Genomic DNA, 20,072 nt, shown 5'->3' with positions numbered 1-20,072 from the left:
TGTCACAGAGCACCGCCCTCTTTGTGATGTTTGGGGCTTTGTGATTGGCCGCGGAGTTTTACTTTCAGAATTATGGGTTGCCATGTTGTGGGATAGGGAGTCCACTAAAACGGTCTCTCTCTCGCTCTCTGGATGACTGTTATACTTAGCATTAATTATGTATCGCACATATTATCCTCTACACGTTTGTAGCTTATATATTCTCATGTTGTCTTTACACATTTTGCATAAAACATAGTTTTCCACCAACAGTTTTGCAGTTATCGGTGACAAAGTTGTCCAAAAATGTTGCTCGATAACGGCAACGCGTCTGCCCCGACGCGATAATATGGCCTGCCCTTTTTGTCCCTGCGGTCCTAAACTGTTTACAGATTCTCGTCCCTGAACGAGTCGCATCCGGTGGGATCCACAGGAGTCACGCGTTTCCCGTTCGCCGCTTACGTGAACCCTGGAACTTGTAGTTCTTCAGGCCCCCAGAGCGCGTTGACTGGAAGCGGTTCGGAACTACAAACGCTCCGATGTTGCGCAGCCGCAGTGGGGTTTCGAGTGGCTAGGACGAAGAAGAAAAAAAAAAAAGAAGCGCATTCCGAATGATTCACGGATCCCTGCAGTTGTCGTCGGAAAACGTCGATAACGAGATAAACGCTATATTTAGGTAATATTTACATATTTATATTAAGTGTCACGTTGTTTTTTTTAGGTGTATTTCTTTAGGTGTTTCAGTCAGTTAAATGAAGCAGCTGTGGAGATAAATACTAAGCTCACCTATCGGACTCACGTTACTGAGTTGCTTAACGCTTCAGCTATCTACTGTGTATTATCACTCCGGTCAATGTAAACACATGTCAACTTCTCACAGGTATGGAGAGAAAGAACACTGGGTCATTTGATGTGCTTGTTTTGGTTTTAGTAAACAGTTAAGCTAGAGCAAAGTTGGACTGTGCAGCCATTACTTTAACTGGTTGGAGGTTAGCAATAGCATGTAACGGTACATTAATTAGGTTTTTTTTTCTGTACATTCTCACTATCCAGGAAATAATTGGACTTTCAAGATGGGAGGTTTGTCACATTAAACGTTTATCTATCTATCTATCTATCTATCTATCTATCTATCTATCTATCTATCTATCTATCTATCTACCTACCTCTTTACTTATATACCTATTTATTTCTGTATGTATATATCTATTTACCAATTGATCTACCTTTTTACCTATCTATTTATCAATGTATCTACCTTTTTACCTATCTATTTATCTATGTATGTATCTGTCGCTCTCCCTATTTATTTAGTTATTTATCTATTTATAAATATATATATCTATCTACCTCTTTACCTATGTGTCAATCTATTTATCTACCCATTTATCTATCTACCTATTTATCTATGTATGTATCCATCTATCTAGTTATAAAGCAAATGTTGTGGAGTAAAAGTAAAGTATTTTCCTCTGTGATGTATTGAATTAGAAGTACAAATTATCACTCAAGTAAAATACGTAAAAAACAATTACAGTACTTGAGTAAACGTACTTTGTTACATTCCAACACTGTTGGCTACAGATGACTATATTTTAATCGTAAATATTGCGATATTTAATTCACCTTCACCTAATATCTATCGATCTATCCACATTTTATATTCCTCTCTCTTTGTGCCCTCAAACGCATTAATATATCATAATGAGACCTTTCTTCTGTTCTTCAGATCGGGTGAATAACTTCCCTCCCCTGCCTAAGTTCATGAGAATAAAACCATGCTTTTACCACAACATCGAAGAGGAAATTCCTGAACTCTACCAGCTGTTGGTGCGCAGAATCTACACACTTTGGATGAGTGCGTGTTTTCACACACATGCATTCTACACTCTAATGTTCCAAAAATTCAACCACGACCCTTCATCTCTGTCTTCTCTCTCTCCCCCCGCCCTCCCCCTTCCCCCACACAGTGTATTCAGGTGCGCTCTGTTTAAATGTGATCTCATGTATCGCTTGGTGGGCCGGGGGCGGAAGTGCCACAAACTTCGGCTTTTCCCTTCTCTGGCTCATCCTCTTCAGCCCGTGCAGCTACACCTGTTGGTATCGACCGCTCTACAAAGCCTTCAGGTTAGTCACCGTCTGGAAAACTCGGGTTAAAATATCACATCTCACACACACACACACACACACACAAACAATGCAATATTACCGGTCGGGGAAAGAACACTGATGTCATTATCAGAGCGTCTTCAACCACATCCTGCCCCCCCCCCCTCGACTACTGAAATGCAGGTTTGTTCTGCAGTGTTTGCTGACCAACCGCTGGCCCCAAATACATTCACACACAGACGTGTAGGTGACGTCATATGTGGGGAAAAATAAATACACACAGTCAGAATCCCAAACGTACAAATTAAATTGTTAATACAACAACAGTATTTAGGTTTTTCAATTTTAAAAAACAAAACAGAATTGATGGGTTCAAACCTGGATTTGAGAATCTCACTGGAGCCTCCCAGCTTTGCATATAGATTTTGTTGTGTTTATTAATACACATTATTAAAAGGGAGCCCAATGAGCAAACCCCCCCCCCCCCCCCCCTCCCGAGTGTGAAAGTTGTGTTTTTTTTAATGTGTTTAAATTTTTTTTTAAAAGAGCCACATTGTATCATACTTTGACATCTAGTAGGAGGAAGCGGCAACTAAAAATAGAGCCTCGTGTTCTCCGGGATCATCCCATTTTTTTGTTCACAGGGCGGACAGCTCCTTCAACTTCATGGCCTTCTTCTTCATCTTCTTCCTCCAGTGTGTCTTGGCCCTCATCCAGACTATTGGCATTCCTGGCTGGGGAACAAGGTGAGTTGAACCCAACCAGCTTTGGAGGACTGTGTGCATGTTGCCTGCCAGTTTGGTTGTTGTGTTTTTTTTAAAAAAACATCTTGAGGGTCATGAGGGTTTTTGCTAAATGATCAAAGGCAGTTGGAAAATGTATTTTTCCATCGGACGCTTGAATTTCACACACGATGATTTCGGGGAGTCATTTTCGCTTACAGTTTACGAGTTAAACCGTAACCTGAGGTATTCTTGAGGTATGCTACTTCCATTGATTTCCAATATTTGTTTTTATTTAGTCGGACATAGTAAATAAAGTAATGTTTCTAAAAAAATCTATTATATCATAGTTATTTTAGATTACGTCCCTCCTTTTTGTGAGTGTATTTCTTACGTGTGAATTCCTGCAGTCAGAATGCCCCCCCTTGATTTTTTTATATGTGAAAATTAAATCTTTTTTTTAGTTTTCCTAAAGTACCTGGAGAAGGCTTTCGACCGGGTCCCTCTGGGTTTTTTGTGGGGGGGTGCTGCGGGAGTATGGGGTGCCGGACCCGTTGGCACGGGCCATCCGGTCTCTGTACGCCTGCAGTAGGAGCTGTGTTCGTCTCCTCGGCAGTAAGTCAGACACGTTCCCGGTGGGTGTTGGCCTCCGCCAGGGCTGCCCTTTATCACCGGTCTTGTTCGTGACCTTCATGGACATGATATCTAGGCGCAGCCAGGGGGCGGAGAGGATCCGGTTCGGAAGTCTCGGGATCGCCTCTCTGCTGTTTGCGGACGATGTGGTCCTGTTTGCCTCCTTGGACCGTGACCTCCAGCATTCACTGGGGCGTTTTGCAGCCGAGTGCGAAGCGGCAGGGATGAGAGTTAGCACCTCCAAATCTGAGGCCATGGTGCTCTGCTGGAAACCGGCGGATTGCTCCCTCCAGGTGGGGGCAAACTGCCTACCCCAAGCGAAGGAGTTCAAGTATCTCGGGGTCTTGTTCACGAGTGAGGGTAAGGTGGAGCGGGAGATCGACAGGCGGATCGGTGCGGCTGCAGCAGTAAAACAGGCGCTGTACCGGTCCGTCTTAGTGAAGAGGGAGCTGAGCCGGAAGGCAAAGCTCTCCATTTACTGGTCGGTCTACGTTCCAACCCTCACCTATGGTCACGGACTCTGGGTCGTGACCGAAAGAACGAGATCTCGGATACAAGCGGCCGAAATGAGCTTCCTCCGTAGGGTGGCCGGGCTCAGCCTTAGAGATAGGGTAAGGAGCTCGGACATCAGGGGGGAGCTTGGAGTCGAGTCGCTGCTCCTTTGTGTCGAAAGGAGTGGGATTGTATGTGACTTTGGTGAATCCTAACTACGCCTTTAAAACACCAAAGAGCTCCCGTGCCGGTACTCTTGTCTGCTTCTCGTAACCGGGGCCGACGATACGGTTAAGAACCTCGTACAACCCCCACATCCCCCCCCCCCCCCCCCCAAAAAAAATCCACAAACTATCCCTTTTTTAATGGCTCATTAGTAACCTTGAATATTGCATCAAATCCACATTTCTAATGGCACACCGTGTGATAGACTAACCCGTACTACTCCATCTCACTCTCGCCAAAACGCTTCAAAGCGGCTGGATTGCGACGGTGATGTTTTTCAGCCAAAACGTGGGCTCGGCCATCGTGATGCTTCTCACCGCTCTGCTCTTCACCGTGGTCACCGCTTTAATGGCACTGGTTCTCATCAAGGTGAGTGGACTGAAAAACACCTCTTTTTTTGTTTTTTTTGCCTCACGCCAGATGCTTGAAAGCCGTCCCCCAACTACACATTATGAACGTCTCCCCCCACACACACACACACACACACACACTTTTCTTTGCTTTTTAGGTGCACAGAATGTACCGCGGCGGCGGCGGCAGTATGAAGCGCGCTCAGGAAGAGTGGAGCACCGGGTTGTGGAAGAGCGCACCGGTGAGGGAGGCGGGGTTTAACGCCGTGGCTCAGACGGCCCAAGGCCCCAGCATGCCCCAGTACCCGGCCGCGGTGCCCAGCTACCCCGACAACAGTCACTGGGGATAGCCGGGAGTCACCTCTAGATGGAGACAGACAGCTGGCATAACAAAAGCACTTCATCTCACCCTTTGACTACGTGCATAGGTATATATTTACTTCTAGAAGATAGGATTGCTATAAAGATTTTATCAAAGAGTTTTTGTTCATATCTTCTAATGATGCCATTCCATTTCAACTTTTGTTTACATCTAGTTTTATTTAAATGAATGAGAGACACTTTTATGCTCTTGCAAATATACAATTGGAATATTAAAAAAAAGCGCGAACTGTTTCTGGATAGCGGTATAAGAATGGTGTGTGCCTTATGGACCTTTATGATAATGTTTTATGAATTGCCAAATCTGCATGCTAGGAATCGTAGTGTGCCAAAACGACAGAGTTTCCTTTTTCTTCTTCTTTCCCAACAAGAGAACATCGGAGAACTTGCACGATTTGCATCTGTTGGCTTTATGTTCTGTGCACTGTTCTGTTCAGGAGTTGAGTTTATTTTTGATACGCCGCGCTCGCTTGCCTTGGCTGTGGTTTCTTGAAATGCACCTTTTTTTTAAAAAATATTGCGTGCAGATTTTGTATGTTTAAAAAAAAAAAAAAAATCTTGCTTGACTTTCGCCTTAAAAAAAAAAGCTCTGCCTTCTTTTGTTGTTGTAAAACTGGATCCGTGCTTCAGTGAAGCAACGATTGGAAACATTTCAAAAGCGTAACCCTCCCCTGTGATTTCTCACTGAACACTGATTGGCCAAAAAACACACACACACACACATGCCTCTTTCCAATATTTTGATAGTCACACCAAAAGTAGACATTGTGTTCTCAGTTTGCACTGTTTGTTTTTCGTGGTCAGAATCGTAGCTTCTGTCGTCGACGTTCGTCACTTTCACTTTCCCCACCAGCAGCAGTGTGGTTGTTGCATGCAGCCCGTCATTGGACTCAACGGGATTCTCTTATCGTCAATGAACTGACCTCACGTAACCGATAGCAACGGGCTAAAAAACAACCTGATAGTGGACTGATTTACTGTCATTCCAGCAGACGTCGGAAAAGATTAAACCCATTTTTTATGAAGGAAAGCGAACAGTTTGAATATTATTTTTGCTCGACGATACAAAGAAGTTAAAGGTGCCTGCGGCCTCGTGGTTTGATTTTTTTTTTGTCTCTTACGAAAGTGTCCTTCATGGCCAACTGCCAGGATTAGTATTTTGAAAATGGGTATGTTAAAGTAACGTTATTGCACCACTTCAATAAAGATTTGTGTTCCCATATTCGCCTGTCTGTGCCAGCTGAGAATGAAAGATACGTTTGAACTGTTGGAAGTCGTCAAAAATGTGAGAAAAAAAGCCACAAAATAACAGTGGACTACAAAAAATGCCTTAAACCTGCATTCTTTCTAGTGGCCATCAGGGGGCGACTCCTCCGGTTGCAAAGAGAAGTCTGGTTGCGTAGAAGTCTATGAGAAAACACTAAATAAAGATATCATATACCATGTTCTGAGGAAAGTCCAATCTGTATTTGTGAACATGGACATACCGTTTATTTGTTTCATGGAGGGACGTAATGACACTTTACACTCGATGACATCACACATTTGAGTTTTATAACTACATTTTTGGGATTTTCAGAAAAGTTGATTGTTTTGTGGCATTAAACAACGATCATCCTTCAAGACTCCTGCTTTTTAAAACTCTTTTAAAACAAAATACAGTCTTCCACTCCAGCACCCTGGGCCCCCTGGTGCCGTGGCCCCCTTCAGGTGCCCACTTTTTGCTTGTGTTTCCCACGTCGTCATCGTAGAAGCTTTTTTTCCCCTTCTCCCTGGCACAGAAATACTGCCGTCGTATTGATTTATTCAGAAATACAAGGAAGGAACGTTCAAAGAAACTGCTGGCGGGATAAAAAAACGCCTTCGAGCATCATTGCGCAATGACAGCCTGAACTAAAAAGTAGGAGCTCATTAAAATCCTAGGAGTGAAAGTCGGGTTGATGAACAGGAGAGAGGGCAGCTTTAAAAATAAATAAATAAGAAGACAGTGATTTATGAGATTTATGAACAACTCGGTTTGAGCTCACTTGCTTTTTTAAACATTTTTAGAATAAATAAACTGAAACCGCAGTTGAAGTATAAAATATTCCAAGAGCAATATTTTTATTAATTTATCTGCCTGAGATCAATATATATATAACCCTAATTCTGTTCGTGACAACTTAATTAAACCGCACCGCTGAATAATTAAGCAGAGACCCACTTCGACCCTTTCATATCTACAGTCTGAAACGAGAGGCGTCTCTTGAGCGTCATGTTAATGACAGAGTGTGAAAAACACAAGAGTCAGAGCTGTATTCCTGTAATTTAGTTTTTTTTCCGACAATAACAAAACAGGTCTGAGGTAACGGTGGAGTCGGCGTGTGTGTGTGTGTGTGTGTGTGTGTGTGTTGTTATCATCCCGCCTCAGGAGATGGAAGACATCAAGTCGAACTGAGACGGAAGGGAAATCATTACTGACACCTGAAACTTCCCAAAAAGTTTATTATCATCATCATCATCATCATCATCAACAAGTGCTGCATTTTCCAAAACTTTGACACCAAAAAAAAAAAAGAAAAATAATTCTCGTATGTGCTTTTGTCACTGACACCCACGCTTCTGCTTCCCAATGTTCACTCTCAATGATGATGCAACACCGAGTGAAGCAATCTGATGCGTTTGAGATGGGAGACGGAGATATGAAGTTCACTCTAAATCACCCATTTTAATTATTTATTTTTTTTTAAAAAGGCACAGCGCGTTGGATTTTACGGGGCTCTATTAGCAGACATGGAATATAATATTAATGACTGTTTTTATTAAAAAGGTACAATTACCTACATAGGGAGTCTTCTTGCACTGCCATGTTCCTACAGTGTCCCAGAACGGACAAATTAAATTAAAACGCTGACTCTGAAAACAGTGTTTTGCCTTTTTTTTTTTTTTTTTAACGTTATCTGAAGGCCACCGTAGTTTTTCTCACGCTGAAAGTGTGGTAACGTGAGTCATTTTTAATTTTTTTTAATGTGCTACGACCATATTTTCGACTGCGAAGGAGTGACGTAGAGCATCTGCCAATCACATGGGTATAGCCCCGCCTTAATACTGCTTTATGGACATCGCAGTGTTTTGAAGAAGACTTGAAACTATAGCGATTTAGACCATAAAATCACAATGTTCACTGAGGTAATAAAATTAAATGAGAAAGTAGAGTCATTTTCTCATAGACTTCTACGCAACCAGACTTCTCTTTGCAACCGGAGGAGTCGCCCCCTGATGGCCACTAGAGAGAATGCAGGTTTAAGGCTTTTTTTTCGGTGCCTGTCTGCAATGCTCGATGCCACCAGATCCTACACACTGTGCCTTTTTAAATACAGCTGTAAGTTTGTAGTCCACTGTTATCTTGTTGTTGTTGTTTTACAGCTACCCTGAAATATGAAGTACAGGCTATTGATCAATTATTAACACAACCAAAGACTGGACCGTACGCTCATCTGATGAATGTTGTCTTGAATAAACAGTCCATGAAATTAAATCTGCCCGGAAACAAGAGGTCAACGTGTTTTGCTACTTGTTCATTGTTGCTGACTATCGAAGAGTTCCAAGACTTCGATCGCACGTATTACGTTTGCGAGAAAAAAAAACACGACGAATAAATAAATCTTTTTTTTCTTCTTTTTTTTTTTACCTGTACACAATATATTACACAGTGTGTATTTCACACTTTCTCATTGTACAAAAAAAAAAAAAAATGATATCCGTAAAAAATAAGAGACTTTTCGACTGTTTCCTGGAGTGAAAATTCCACCAGAGAAGAAGTCTTTAACAGTGAACACGAGCGTCAGCGTACGGAAACGATAAGACGGTGGAGGAACAGGACACCTCGTCAAAAGAATGTACCATTTCTCCACGGTGGCACGACCTTTCGTTGGCCTCGGATGGAGTTCGATACCCTCAGAGTCAAATCTCTGACTCATCGTTTATATATCCCAGACCGTCGAGACTTGAAATGTTGGCCATCGGTGTGAAGTGGTGCTCCCCGTTCCCTTTGAAATCAACCGCAGAGTGATTATTATTGGCGCTGCCGGGCCTTCCGGGCAAAGGTCCCAGGAACTTAATCTCCGAAGTCCTGTTCTGGATGTGCATGTATTCGGCGGACTGCCTCTTGACCTCGCCTTCGCCGGTGCGCTTCGCAAACTTGAAGCACTCCCTCGTGCGTCCCTGAGTCCAGGTCCAGAACACGACGCCCGTCAGGCCGAGGCAGACCAGCGACAGCAGAGCCACGGCCACCTCCAAGCGGGTCACCTTCCCCGCGTCGCTTTGGTTCTCGGCGGACGGCGGCAGGTCTTCGTCGACCTCGTCGTCCGGCGCCGGGGTGGCCGCTCTCGGACCGGGGACAGAGTTCGAGGATTTCGTCACCTGGACGCCGGGAGTCGTGACCGCCGTCGCGCTCGCCGCCGCGCCGGGGTCGAGCCGCAATCGATAAACCGCCACGGTCCGGTTGTACGCCCTGCCGTTGATCAGCTCCACCGAGTCGCACGAGTAACGGCCGACGTCCGACTCCGAGGCGCCCAGGATGAGGAGCCCCCCGTCGTAGATGTAGTATTTGTCGCCGGAGTGAAGCGTCCGGTCGGAGAACCGCCACAGGACCCGCGCCAAGTTTGAGTGGAGCTGGCAGGGCAGCTGGATGTTGTTCTCTGGCACCAGGTTGAAGTCCACAGCTGCTGCCGGGTCTAAAAATACACACACACACACACACACACACACACACACACATAAACACGCACGTTAAGTCAGTCTCACCGCATGCTGCTAGAAGAGATTCATACGAAGAACAAAAAAAAGGGTATTTCCAGTGACGAGCCAACGCACCTAGCCGGGGACATTGCGTGACGTCGCCCTCCTCCAGACTCTGTAGAGCGGCGCCTGAGGATGGCGACGAGCCGTGGACCGAGGAGCACCCCTGGGTGGCGAGGTCCCAGGAGCAGTAAGGGTCCCGGGACAGGACGCAGTCCACACAGGAGCCGTAGCGGCTGCAGTTACTCAGCGGCATCTGGATGACACCGAACTCTGAACCCGCATACAGTTGGCCCTGTGTTTACACACACACACACACATTTCATCTTTATTGAGTGACAGAATATTTCAATTGTAGATATAAACTCTGACTGAAGCTTATTTTGCCATATTTGCCAATAAGAAACACCTGTAAGTTACCTTGCGGGACGAGAGGCGCAGGATGCTGATGGGCACGGGGTCTTCGAACAGCTGAATCTCCTCGATGATGAACATCTCTCCCGCGTAGTTGACGGCCTTCTGAACGTAACCGTTTTCTACCGGGAGACAAAAAGAAAGGCGCACGATAAGCACGTCGCAGGATGGATTCTGACGTAGAAAGACACTTACTGTGCACCAATCAGAGCGTAGCAACATTTAAATGAACAAAAACTAAAAGTTGGAGGGTCGAAGGTCAATTTAAAATGGAACAAAGCACACAGATTTATTTTTAAACTGTTTAAGAAACACTTTAATTACCGTTTGTATATAAATTACTCGCCGTCTGTCACCTTATATTCTTGAAGAACGCAAAACGCGTGTATATATATTTTCAAGGTTTTTAAGCGAGGATGCGTACTATTTTTAAACAGACATCCCATAGTTTTACCAGTGCCGATGAACATGACCGCGCGTCTCCGTCCGTCCAGCGCCAACACGCTGTCCACCGCAATCCGGGTCAGCAAAGCGCCCCTCTTGACCAGCAGCGGGCCTCCGGTCAGCGGGCGCACGGCCTCCTCCATGAGGGGCCGGTCCCTGATGAACTGGAGGGTTTTGTCGGGGAGGTCCAGAGAGCGATTCATCCCCATGTTACGTGCCACGGTGTTGATGCACTGAAATGGAAAAAAGAATTCAGAATTATGTGTGTGTGCGTGCGTGTTTGTGTGTGTGTTTTTTTTGTTTTGTTTTATTTCTCTCTCCAGATTTTTTTTTTAATATCCAGAATCACTTCTGTGAGTATTCGAGACTCACCGCTCCGGGTCTCGGGACCGGCACCTCTCCGGTGTACATCACCCACTTGACGTGAGACGTCTCCACGGCGACGGGCGTCTTGAACTTGCCCTCGTTGAAAATGTTCCGAATGTCGGACACGCGATACGCACACACCGCGGAAACCTGGGACAAGCTCCTGGAAACAAACCAAAATATATTTAAAATCAAGCCAGCTGCCAAATACTTTTGTTTTATTTGAGTGGCTGAATAATATGTTTTTTATTTCAATTAAAAAAAATTATAAATAAATAACAATAATAAAGACACGTTTATTTAATTTTATTATATATATGTATATGTTTTTGTTTATTTGGACTGAATGTTATTGTGTTTTAGTCTTTAAATATAGATACATATATTTTATTTATATATATATTTTGTCTGCGAGAAAAAAGAAAAAAAAATTCAACGCTTTTGTCTTGTTTTGAATAATATTTTTTTTCTTGCAATAATAAATTATAAATGACCATAATGACACATTTTTTAAATTTTATTATATTTTTGCCTGTTGTTTATTTGGACTGGGTGTTATTGTGTTTTAGTCTTTATATATATATATATATATATATATATATATATATACATATATATTTTACAACTTTTTGTGAAAGAAAGAAAATATATTATATATAAAAATATATATTAACTCCTAAGTGGCGTTTATTGACATAATTAAATAGAAAAATTGACAATATTCTTCAAAGCTTTCGTCTTGTTTTGCCCAGTAATTGTGTGAATACTGTCTTCAATCGTCCACATTGACCTTGACCTCGCAGCAGGTCACCCCCCCCCCCCCCCCCCCCCCCCCAAAGACATAAAAGGCACAGGATTTAAACGTAAGCACGTACGACTGCGGCGTGAAGACAGCGTAGAAGACGCTCTTCCTCCAGTCCTGCTCGTCCTTCAGCAGGAAGACGTCCTGGACAATGGGGGGCAGGCTGGGTTCAGGGAGGGAACAATCCAGACGAGCCTTCAGGAACGTCGTCCATTTCCTCTGCAGCGTCCGCTGGCCGCCCATATCCCCCTAAACACAGGAGACAGATCCTCCTCTTAACCGCTGCGACCGGACCGGCGTGTGTCACAAGTCTGAAACATTCTCAAACAGCGATGCTATATAAAAACATCACTCTCTCTCTCTCTTAATGTTCAGTACTTAATTTAAACACACCTTGCAGACACGGGCCACTCGGGACACCGTGACTTTGCTGTAGAAGTCGTACTCCATGGCATTCTCACTGAAGAACATGTACACCTTGTCGTCATCCCCGTCGGGACTGTCGAAACTCTCACCCACAAAGTCCATGTAGATGAAGTTCGGCTCTAAAATTAAAGTAAAAAGGTGCAGAAAAACATTAAAAAGTATATCCAAAAAGAAAGAACACGGCATCATGCATAAATAGTGTTGCTGCAGTAGATTTTCCTCTCTTTAGTTTGTGCGGGGGGGGGGGGGGGGGGGACTCACCACTGAGCCAGGAGCTCTTAAACTCTGTGCGGAGAGCCAAGTCCGAGCTGCGCAGAACCACCGGCTCGGAGCCCAAGAAGTTGATGGATGTAGCAGAATACAGGTCATTTCCTGTCGGACGGGAACGAGAGGTGAGGGGGTGTAAAAAAAAAAAATTCCTGGAAATACATTATTCATATTAATGTGGAACAATATCTTTATTTATATGTCGACTGCTCCGACTGTCGTTTTCTGACTGATTAGTGCTGCACGTTGCATAATAATAATACCTTGAATTTATATAGTGCTTTTCTAGACACTCAAAGACGCTTACATGCATGACAGCAGGCAGCACGTCTCGTGCGTCCAGTGACATTCTGCACACACATATCACGCGGCGATATTTGTCTGTTGGTGCACTTTGAACGCTCGGCACGTTTTTTTGCAAACGTAACTCAGACACTCACCGACCATGAGGGAGGAGTATCTCTGGAAGGGATCGAAAGGACACTTCCCCTTCCCCTCTTCCTGCCTCCCCTCCAGCCTCAGCTGTCCGTTAACGAACGTCTGCCGGAAAACGGAAGAGGGGGAAGAGAGAGAGAGAGAGAGAGAGGACAGAAAGACTTGTTAAAGGGACAAAAGAAAGGAAAACTGTGCCATTTTTACTGGAAACAGGACTATAATTGTAAGGAGTCTACCAGCATGTTTCAGCCCATTAACTACAACCTGCGTGTGTTAACATTATTACTCATAATTTTCTAAAAGATAAAACATGTTTTTAGATCAATGGCTCAAGAATGAGTTCAATATAATCCCTTAAAGTACACAAAATGTTTGGTTTATAGATATATAAAGTTAGCTGTTGTTGTGGTTCTGCACATAGGAACCATTTCATACTCCTTGATGGTGCATTCAAGAGTCTCATTCCTCGGACATTTGAGTTACTTGCCAAAATATACAGCATTCATGAGCTAACAGAAGTTGTTGAACAATAAAACCCAATAAAGATCAATAAATACCCAAATACCGACATTATAAAAAGGCATGAGCTTGAACATCTTTCACAAAAAAAGACGCACATTAGAAGAAGGAAATGTACCTAACGAGACCTCTTGATGAGAAGCTTTGCTGACTCTGTGTTGCCGGACTTTTTTTCTCCAATTAATACAATTAAGTTCCATAGTGGCCTCTAAAGGAACTGCATCTCACGGACGCTTGTCTATTAAATGCAATACTCAACACACGGCTGTTGCTGCTTGACACAATAACACAATCTAACCGATTGTGTCAATGGAGTCCGGTGACTTTGAAGAGAGCATAGATAACAGCGTCAGGCCCTCGTAAACAAAGGGCTGAAAAGGCTAAATATAGCATACATTTAAACTGATATTTATTCTGTTTTAAGGGGGCTGAAATACGTGCATCTGCTTTATCTCGCTCCCGTGCCGGCACTCCTGTCTGTTTCTTCAAACTCGGGCCCCGCTTCAAAAACATCCACGGGATCCCTTTTTAGTCGGGGGCCACTGAAACGAACGACGGCTTTACAATCGAATAAATGAGTTCAGGAAAAAAGGGTTTGCATATAAATAAATAAACAAACAGAGGTCCTTGAACTAACTCGGGCATATATCCTCCACCCACTAAAAGTGTACTTACCATGTAATCGCAGATGGGGCTGAAAGCGTTCGTGCCGCACACATACATCGTGGTGTCATTCACTCTGTGCAGGGTTCGAATGTAGTTACGGCATTCCACCTGCAACAAGATCCAGCACAGGGAATGCCAAGGTCAGAGCTCTGTTAGTTCAGGCACACACACACACACACACACACTGGGGTTGAGCTGGTGACCAGAAGGTCAGGGCTGTGCACATGCATTTTTCTTCTCCCCTCGTGCCTTTATTTGGACATTAGGTACGAGGCTGCATAAGCAACGCGCTTCAAAGAGAGTTCTGTGTAGACTTGAAATAGAGAAAAAAAAAGAAGAAAAAAAAAACACTCCCATATGAATGATTTACTAAAAGAGATATAAACTGCATCGGGGAGTGAACCATCCTTTGAGGCCGCGTCGTTAACCCCCCCCCCCCGCCCCCCATGCAGGTAAAAGTTAGCGAGTGCGTTGAAGGGCGTTTCACAAACCTCGGCGTGTTTCCCTTTGTACGTGCACTCCCTCTGCTTCTCCTCGGTTACTCGCCAATACACCTGCATCAACAGAGGGGGGCAGAGTGTCAGTGGAGCCGTGCGCCCCGTAGTACAGTCGATTGCGCAATCCGCCGTGTTTCCGTGAGCCAACGTGCAATCAAAACAGTGGAAAGGAGGGCAAGAGAAAGATACGTGGACCTGATTGTGATATGTTAGTGTTAAATGTTCTCGCTCCAAAAGATAAACGAGATACTTTTTTTTCCCCCATCGCGAGGCTCCAAAAATCCTTCAGACATAATGGGGGGAAAAATCTTGAACTCCTAATTTACGTCCACACCACCGCCGCCGTGACCTCTGATGTCACCAATAGACATTACTTCATTTTTTTTTTTTTAAAAAGGGACAAACCATTAACCATTTCAGTGCTTTTGCACATACATTTGGGTATCTGGAGTGCCTTTAAATCGTAAAGTAAGATGACCCAGTCCCATGTGTTTCAACGAAACCCCCCCCCCCCCCCCCCCCCACACCCCACACCATCTGAGTATCTCCGCCCACAGTTTGAGAACTACCTTTTCAAAGGTGCGCCATATCTTTTATCTGTTTTTTGAGTGGGAGCCTTAAAAGGACAGGCGCTAAAACGGAGCGATTCAGACGGGTATACAGATATACAGGTAAACAGGTATACAGATATACAGGTAAACAGGTATACAGGTATACAGGTAAACAGGTATACAGATATACAGGTAAACAGGTATACAGGTATACAGATATACGGGTAAACAGGTATACAGGTATACGGGTATACAGATATACAGGTATACGGGTATACAGATATACAGGTAAACAGGCATACAGGTATACAGGTAAACAGGTATACAGGTATATGGGTATACAGATATACAGGTAAACAGGTATACAGGTATACGGGTATACAGATATACAGGTAAACAGGTATACAGGTATACGGGTATACAGATATACAGGTATATGGGTATACAGATATACAGGTAAACAGGTATACAGGTATACAGGTATACGGGTATACAGGTATACAGATATACAGGTAAACAGGTATACAGGTATACAGATATACAGGTAAACAGGTATACAGGTATACAGATATACGGGTAAACAGGTATACAGGTATACGGGTATACAGATATACAGGTATACGGGTATACAGATATACAGGTATACGGGTATACAGATATACAGGTATACGGGTATACAGATATACAGGTATACAGGTATACAGGTATACGGGTATACAGGTATACAGGTATACAGGTATATGGGTATACAGATATACAGGTAACAGGTATACAGGTAAACAGATATACAGGTATACGGGTATACAGATATACAGGTATACAGGTAAACAGATATACGGGTATACGGGTATACAGATATACAGGTAAACAGGTATACAGGTATACGGGTATAGATGTATATTCAGACACACAGTATGAGAAAAATAATGTGTTTTTTGAACATTAAAGCATGTAAACATGTTCTAGTAGGAACCCCAAATACAAGTATTTACCTAGAAATGATTTGTCTCCTTTAAGGGATTATATTATATTATATAACTATAACTTTAAGACAAATCCGGCCTTTAGTGGCCTACTGTTCATTTGACGATTTAAAATCATAAAATATCGTGAATGTTCTATAAATCTGCAATTATTAAATGTCTATTGAGAGCTATTTAATCTACCAAAAGGAGAATTTGAACGTTATTATGTTCTGCAGGCTTCCTTAATTTTCCTTCTCTTTTTGAATGAATTCCCGTCACGCGTCCTCACCGCGTCCTTTTTGACGGAGACGTCGTCGATGTCCAGAGCGTACACGGCCTCTCGGGCGCCCAGCAGCAGCACGCCGAGGTCGTCTCTCATCAGCATCGTGGAGTAGTTGAAGATCCCTTCTTCTTTGAACAACTTCAGCTCGTCTTTAATAAAAAAAACATTTCAGCTCTTTGTGTGAGTCGTGTGCAGTTTGGAGGAAAAAATGCTCCCGCAGCAACAAAAAAAATCGAATGCAAATTCAGTTAAAGTTAAGTTAAAGTCGCACTGCTTATTCACATGGTTAAAATATCCACATACATCACTGAGCTGCTGTAAATTCTAGTTATTTACCGGTCAAACCAAGAATAAAACGGTGAGAATATTGCATGACATGTTAGAGAGGAAAGCATTGAGGACCTACTCTGGTAGGGGACGGTCTTCCGTGGGACACAGTAGTGAGTGTTGGGTGCGCTGTATGAAACATGGAGCATCAAGCCACAGACGATGCTCAGGGCCGAGAGAAGAGACATGGCTCAGAGTCCGGGTTTGGTCCAGCTCCGCCGGCCAAAGCACCCGATTCAGAGGCAGGACATGGTTTCACGGTCTCAGTCCAGATGTCGTGGTCGTGGTCGTGGTCGTGGTCGCCGCCGCCGCCGCCGCTCCGGCGCAGGTCGTCCTCGCGAGGCGGCTCATAAGTTGTGTGTTTTTAAACCCGATCTATGTCGGCGTTAACCTCCAGCGCGGTGCTGAGGAGCTGCTGGTGTCCTCTCTGGAAGGAGGAGCCGGAGCCATGCTGCCCGGCTACTGGTGAGGGATGCTGGAGGAGATCATCGCCATGGCGCCCATCTCTAGGAGAGATGTGAAAAACAACGATGCGTTAGAGACCCCCGTCGTGAAGAGACTGCTTTTAATGCTACGACTGGAGATAGTTGCAGGTGTTCAAATCTCAATAAATCCACTTTTCCTGTTGTGCACTGTTAAGCAAATGTACACTCTTATAAACCTACATTTTAATACTCAGTATACCGTTACAACCCAACTCATTAGAGACAGATTAAACGGTCAAAATCAGCCGAGATATCCTGAATTCAGTGCAGAGCATCGGCCCAGAAACTCTGGATCCTACGATTCTCCACCTCAGGAGACTCTTTCGTTGAACTCTCCCCGCTTGGTGAATGAATACCTTTCAACTCTGGTTGTTGCGTCAGAGAAGTGCAGCACCACTTACACACATAACAATGAGAAAATCATACGTGTAAACCTCACAGGAGGAAACTGGTGTCAAGTGAAATTCTGCCAACGCTGCCCACCGACACCCCCCCCCCCACCCCCACCCCCACACACACACACACTCTCTCTCTCTCTCTCTTCCTCTTCCTCCTCCACTCTCTGTCTCTTCCTGTCCTCCTCCCTGATAAGAAGCTGCTTCCTCTGGACTCAGCGGGGTTCACGCGGCATAGGTTTTTTTTTCTTTTTTTTCTTCTGTTCAGGTTTGGGCATGCATGCAGATCACAATAATAATCCACAGCTCCACAGCGCTCCACCCCCCCAGCCCCCCCCCCCCCCCCCCCCCCCCCCCCCCCCCCCCCCCCGCCCCCCCCCCCCCCCCCCCCCCACCCCCCCCCCCCCCCCCCCCCCCCCCCCCCCCCCCCCCCCCCCCCCCCCCCCCCCCCCCCCCCCCCCTGGGATTCACACTGTATGAAACCTACCGCTTCAAACTGAGCGGCGAAGCCTCATTCAAAATTCATCAAGGCACTTTTCTTTTTTTTCTTTTTTTTATCAGAATAACACACAAAGCATGCTTTAAGAGCAGACTCGCAATGGTAAAAAAAAAATGAAAAACTACTAAACGTTCTTATCTTTTTTTTTTTTTTTTTTTTTTGGTGCAAGCAGCTCCAATATAAAAAAGAATAAAAAAAAAATAAAAAGCAGCCGCAGCACGCAAATGTTCTTTTGATTTTTTTTAAACACTTTTTGCAGAGAGAGAAGAAATACAGCAGATTTCACAGAGATGCGCCTCCCTGGAGACACACACCAGAAAGGCCTCGACTGTTTGACAGAAACCAAAATGACAGCATCCATATTTCCTAGAGAGACAGAGAGAGAGAGGAGCCGACAGAGAGAGAGAGGAGAGAGGACGAGAGGACGATGAGAGAGAGAAGAGAGAGGCCAGGCGCTCAACAACCTCGGTTTTTTGAAAGTGCGTTTTGCAACAAAGCGCCCTGTTGTCCCACCTTGTCGTTACTTGACACAGCGGGGCGAGCTGCTGCATGTATAGGACTGTTCATTTGATGTCTTGCATGTCTCCCCCCCCCCCCCGCAGGCTGTCGGGGTATGGGGGTGGGGGTGGGGGGGGGAGATGATGGGGTTGCAGGCTGAGTGCTACAGCTGGATGAAATGACTGCAGGTTGTTTTTCCACAGCGTTTGACAGATACTTCCAAACAGTGCAGACAGACGGGTATACGGCCGCACCAATAGAAGAGCCTCCCTCTTTGGTCTTTGTTTATACGGTCACACTCACACACTGACATGTGCACGTGTGGCCAGGGTGTGTGTGTGTGTGTGTGTGTGTCTTTTTTTTTTTTTTTTTAACACAAAACTTCAACATTCACCAGTTGCACAAAGCTGCTTTAAATGAGGTTTGTCATGTTGCTTAATTTAAATTAAATTACAGTATTTCTTTTCAGGCTTTTCTTCAAAGTCAAGCAATTAAAATGTTAAATTGAATTGGGTGAAGCGCCGAGCTAAACAGAAAAGCTGGGCATGGTTTGAATGTTAGCGGCAGCGTGTGGCTACTGAAACCCTGCAGCCTCCCAGTAAACAGAGTCCCGTGACCCCTGTGGCATGTTGACCTCACAGAGACATTTCTTCTCTTGTTTTTCGGGCCCTTTTCGCCGTAAAAAATGCATTTTATCGACCAGTTGACACATTCAGCGGACGCAGAACAACGCCGCCATTCATCTGGAGTCGTGTGTTTTTGCCACCTGACGAACAAAAGTCAAATATTTACTCTCCTTTAGGTCTGTTCTGGTCACCTCCCCCTCTAACGGGGAAACCCAACGTGGCTCTTTATCTGCTAAATGCTGCCCTGTCTTCGCCGGCTGGTGGCTAACTTTGCCCTTCTGGTATATTTGGTGCTCGCCAGGAGGCTTTAAGTGGATTTAAAGGTTGCCGCGAGCAGTCGGCCCGTCACGAGTAGGACGTTAGATACATCCTGTCGAAGAGCAACGCAACCTTTAAATTCTTAAGAGTATTCAGACGTTGGAGATCAAAATACAAATCAATTAAATGGTCTGTCAACAACAATGTGAGATGTCTGCACGATGGCCAAGTCTTCTAACGATGTTGTCTGAAATATTGGTGACACTCTTTATCTGGTAAACAACACGACGGGCGAAATCGAGGTCAACAAAAAAGGATCGAGGTCAATAATCGCAATTAGCGAGCAGAGTTTGTGGGCCAGAAAACCAAAATAAAATAAACAAATAAAGAAGCTAAAACTTTCACTATGAGCAACACTTTTCCCATATAAATGATATCTACGATACGAATAACTTTTGGGTGTAAAATGAGGAATATTAATGTCTCTGTGTCCTCCACCTTTTGCTACTTCTTTGTTCTTTCTAATTCATGAGGAAGGACCCTCCCATGGACTGTTGGACCTCCTCATTCGTTGACGGCGTCGCAGCGTAGACACAAAGTGGTTCATGACCCTTTATTCCCTCATTAAATCACACACACACACACCTTTATTTACACGAGTAAATCATTAATAAAGGCT

The 20,072-nt window shown here is 44.4% G+C and overlaps 2 protein-coding genes across 4 annotated transcripts in view; one reads left to right on the top strand and one right to left on the bottom strand.

Moving 5' to 3' along the window:
* The first annotated feature begins 534 nt into the window (after positions 1–534).
* scamp4 (secretory carrier membrane protein 4) lies at positions 535–6,113 on the top strand. Of its 3 annotated transcripts, none has more exons than XR_004609352.1 (7): positions 535–655; positions 1,033–1,059; positions 1,709–1,809; positions 1,950–2,106; positions 2,733–2,834; positions 4,412–4,529; positions 4,669–6,113. XR_004609352.1 is itself a non-coding variant. In XM_034530217.1 (7 exons), exons 2-7 carry the CDS (start codon positions 1,053–1,055, stop codon positions 4,858–4,860), a joined length of 705 nt encoding a protein of 234 aa, XP_034386108.1. In that variant the 5' UTR covers positions 535–655; positions 1,033–1,052; the 3' UTR covers positions 4,861–6,113. The 3 variants fall into 3 exon arrangements, 2 of the variants coding, with proteins under 2 accessions (XP_034386108.1, XP_034386109.1); XM_034530217.1 differs by having other exon boundaries at positions 1,709–1,837; XM_034530218.1 differs by lacking the exon at positions 535–655 and adding an exon at positions 668–859 and having other exon boundaries at positions 1,709–1,837.
* Positions 6,114–7,805: 1,692 nt separating this feature from the next.
* The window catches only part of si:ch211-129c21.1 (uncharacterized protein LOC563087 homolog), a 16,350-nt gene continuing 4,083 nt past the window's right edge, over positions 7,806–20,072 (bottom strand). Inside the window, exons 2-14 of the mRNA XM_034530216.1 lie at positions 16,712–17,138; positions 16,312–16,454; positions 14,501–14,563; positions 14,019–14,117; positions 12,830–12,929; positions 12,384–12,494; positions 12,090–12,241; positions 11,770–11,945; positions 10,901–11,057; positions 10,539–10,761; positions 10,091–10,206; positions 9,746–9,965; positions 7,806–9,606 (exon numbers count right to left, since the gene is read on the bottom strand). Coding sequence (XP_034386107.1) covers positions 8,834–9,606; positions 9,746–9,965; positions 10,091–10,206; positions 10,539–10,761; positions 10,901–11,057; positions 11,770–11,945; positions 12,090–12,241; positions 12,384–12,494; positions 12,830–12,929; positions 14,019–14,117; positions 14,501–14,563; positions 16,312–16,454; positions 16,712–16,820 — 2,442 coding nt within the window. The 5' untranslated portion in view covers positions 16,821–17,138 and the 3' untranslated portion in view covers positions 7,806–8,833. The remainder of the gene's footprint in view (positions 9,607–9,745; positions 9,966–10,090; positions 10,207–10,538; positions 10,762–10,900; positions 11,058–11,769; positions 11,946–12,089; positions 12,242–12,383; positions 12,495–12,829; positions 12,930–14,018; positions 14,118–14,500; positions 14,564–16,311; positions 16,455–16,711; positions 17,139–20,072) is intronic.

Source organism: Cyclopterus lumpus, chromosome 4 (genome assembly GCF_009769545.1).
Source record: "Cyclopterus lumpus isolate fCycLum1 chromosome 4, fCycLum1.pri, whole genome shotgun sequence".
Taxonomy (NCBI): domain Eukaryota; kingdom Metazoa; phylum Chordata; class Actinopteri; order Perciformes; family Cyclopteridae; genus Cyclopterus; species Cyclopterus lumpus.
The sequence above is the reverse complement of the archived record's forward strand: the minus strand, read 5'-3'. Positions and strand labels throughout refer to the sequence as shown.